We start from the raw sequence: 3,385 nt of genomic DNA on the forward strand, positions 1-3,385 counted from the left end.
GTTTGAATTGCACGGATAATAAATGCCTACGGAAATTCTGAGGTCGCTGTTGTCCCAAAGGTGCTTTTTTCAAGAGGCAACTGGACCTTTTTTTTTTCTTTTTGTCTTGAAGACGTTTCGCTTCTCATCCAAGAAGCTTCTTCAGTTCTTCAATAATGCCGATGAACTGAAGAAGCTTCTTGGATGAGAAGCGAAACCTCTTCAAGGAAAAAAGAAAGAGTCCGGTTGCCTCTTGAAAAAAAGGCACCTTTGGGGCCTGCCTGGACAATGGTTCCAAAATTTCCCAAGGACATCAAAATCTGCTTGTATGGCTTAACACAGGGCTTTTCAACCTTTTCACCCATTGGACCACTTTTAGGATATGGCAATATCCGAGTACCACCAGTCGCCTAGCAAGGTGTCAAAAATTTGATGACCCCCCCCAAAAAAGGAAAAAAGTGATAAAGTACAGGTAGTCCTCGACTTACAACAGTTCGCTTAGTGACTGTTTGAAGTTACAATGGCATTGAAAAAAGTGCCCCCCAAGGCACAGCCGAGCAGGACACCTGTCTGCCCACCCGGCGGCGCTTTTCCTCCTGTCCGAGGTTTTCATTGTTGTGAGCATTTCTGTTCAGGATTGGCAGCGGGGGTGAGGTGGGAGTGGGGTGTTTGGTTTTTATTCCCCCCCGTCTGCTGAGTGGTTGCAGCAGGTTTTGGTCACTTCACATGACCCTGGGACACTGTGACCGTCATAAATATGAATCAGTTGCCAAGCATCTGAATGTAAATCACAAGACCCTGGAGACGCTGCAACATTCCAGCTGATCGGCGCTTCTGGGCTCAGCAGAAGCGCCAGGATCAGTGCTGCTTTCCAGCTGATCGGCGCTTCTGGGCTCAGCAAAGGTGCCAGGATCAGTGCCGAGCTCCAGCTGGAGCCTGGCGCTGAGCCTGGCGCTCCCACTGAGCCCTGACAGTCCCGAAGAAGCGCCGATCAGCTGGAAAGCGGCGCTGATCCTGGCGCTTCCGTTGAGCCCTGACAGCCCTGCAGCTCCAGCCGTCTCTCGCTCAGGCTTGTGCGGTGCTGCCACCGGTTCAGCTCATTCCCCTCCCTCACTACCACTTTTCTAGGATGTTCACGTACCACCTGCCAGGTGCCAACGTACCACAGGTGGCACCCGTACCACTGGTTGAATAGCCCTGGCTTAACATATCCCTGGTTGTCTCCTTTGTGTGTCGACAGTGGATTTGTTGCGACATTCGCTACCTGGATGTTAGCATCTTGGGTAAGTTCGCTGTGGTGATGGCTGACCCGCCCTGGGACATCCACATGGAACTTCCCTATGGGACGCTCACGGACGACGAGATGAGGCGTCTCAACATCCCAGTCCTGCAAGACGAGGGGTTCCTTTTTCTGTGGGTCACCGGCCGGTAGGTGATGCAATGGGAAATTGATGAAAGAGCCAATGGGAAGGAGCCTAGACCAGTCCTGACTCAGCATTGACTCAGCAAGTGGCAGCTCCTGGCTGACCTTGGTTGAACTAAGAAACACAATCCAGGGTGGGAAACTAAAATATATGAAGAACGGTTGCTAGAATTGGGTATGTCTAGTTTAAGGAAAAGAAGGGCTAGGGGTAACAGGATAGCAGTGTTCCAATACCTCAGGGGCTGCCCCAGAAAGAAGAGGGAGTCAAGCTATTCTCCAAAGCACCTGAAGGCAGGACAAGAAGCAACGGATGGAAATCAATCAAAGAGAGAAGCAACCTAAAAGTCTATGGCAGTGATGGCGAACCTTTTAGAGACTGAGTGCCCAAACTGCAACCCAAAACCCACTTATGCATCGTCGAGTGCCGGGTGGGCGTGGCCCATTGGGTGGGGGTGACCCATTGGGTGGGCGTGGCTGCGGTGGTAACGGCCGACTGGGTGGGACTAAAAAAATTCAATCAATCAATTCCAACTTTGCAAGATCTTTTTTCTCCTGTGAGAAATTGAAATTGACTGATTGAACCTTTTTTTTTTTTTTGCACATGGCAGCGGAGGCCTAAAGCGAAAAGGTTTTATAAAGCCCAGCTGAAGGCCTAGGACTGGGGCGACGGCACGCATGCCCACAGAGAGGGCTCTGGGTGCCGCCTCTGGTACCCGTGCCATAGGTTCGCCACCACTGATCTATGGAGATTCTCAGTCATCCAAGTCATAGTTGTCCCAAAGATAAGTTTTTCACAAGAGGTTTCTGGAATGAGAAGTGAAAAATCTGGATGGTGGGGAATGGAAGGATTTATACTCCTTGAAGACAGCTGGTCATTTGCTTTGTTTTGAGAGAGTCGTTGAGGCCACTTGGAGGTTTATCTGTGTCCTCAGGGTCACCTGAGTGGTGCAAATGGGTGTGGAGCCTTCTTGGCTGCAGGATGTTTTCTGCCCGGGGTCCCTTCACGGTTGAAGACAGGTGCACAGGTTAATAATAATGATGATGATGATGATGATGATGAAGAAGAAGAAGAAGAAGAAGAAGAAGAAGAAGAAGAAGAAGAAGAAGAAGAAGAAGAAGAAGAAGAAGTAGTAGTAGTAGTAGTAGTAGTAGTAGTAGTAGTAGTAGTAGTAGTAGTAGTAGTTGGAAGGGACCTTGGAGGTCATTGAGTCCAACCCCCTGCTCAGGCAGGAACCCTACACCATTTCAGACAAATGGCTGTCCAGTCTCTTCTTAAAAACTTCCAGTGTTGGAGCATTCGCAGCTTCTGGAGGCAGGTAGTTCCACTGGTTAATTGTTCTAACTGTAATTTCTCCTTAATTCTAGGTTGCTTCTCTCCTTGATTAGTTTCCATCCGTTGCTTCTTGTCCTGCCTTCAGGCGCTTTGGAGAATAGCTTGACTCCCTCTTCTTTGTGGCAGCCCCTCAGATATTGGAACACTGCTATCATGTCCCCCCTCATTCTTGGGGATGAGTTTGTGTTGTCTGCATCTCAGACCGAAGCGCAAATGGTTCCTGTAGTCTGCAATGTTTTTTTTTCTGGAAATCCGTTCATACTCCCGCACCCTTCGAAGGGTGTTCATCCCAAAGTGTATAGCTAAATGTTTATGGAGATTAGTTAATTCACTAATCTGTTTCCACCTTACCCACAGAGCCATGGAATTAGGGCGCGAGTGTCTCAACCTGTGGGGGTGAGTATAGGATTTGTTGTTGCTGTTTTTTCCCCTTGTATAGTAAAGGGACCTGGCTCATCCTTAACGTTCTGCAAGTCCTCTTCTGCCTCTTTGACCAGGCTCTGTTTCGTGTCTTCCCCCTCAGGTACGAGCGGGTGGATGAGATCATCTGGGTGAAAACCAACCAGCTGCAGCGTATTATCCGAACAGGAAGGACAGGCCATTGGCTCAACCACGGCAAGGAGCACTGCTTGGTAAATAGAGCAGGAGTG

General features: G+C 49.2%; 1 protein-coding gene across 1 annotated transcript in view; it reads left to right on the forward strand.

The window, feature by feature from the left end:
* The window catches only part of METTL3 (methyltransferase like 3), a gene marked incomplete at its 5' end in the record, with an annotated part of 15,363 nt that overhangs the window by 6,728 nt on the left and 5,250 nt on the right, over positions 1-3,385 (forward strand). Inside the window, 3 exons of the mRNA XM_015814966.1 lie at positions 1,220-1,407; positions 3,093-3,131; positions 3,259-3,367. Of these exons, the coding sequence (XP_015670452.1) occupies positions 1,220-1,407; positions 3,093-3,131; positions 3,259-3,367 (336 nt within the window). The remainder of the gene's footprint in view (positions 1-1,219; positions 1,408-3,092; positions 3,132-3,258; positions 3,368-3,385) is intronic.

Source organism: Protobothrops mucrosquamatus, unplaced genomic scaffold, assembly GCF_001527695.2.
Source record: "Protobothrops mucrosquamatus isolate PMUCROS unplaced genomic scaffold, P.Mucros_1.0 scaffold_98, whole genome shotgun sequence".
Lineage (NCBI taxonomy): Eukaryota > Metazoa > Chordata > Lepidosauria > Squamata > Viperidae > Protobothrops > Protobothrops mucrosquamatus.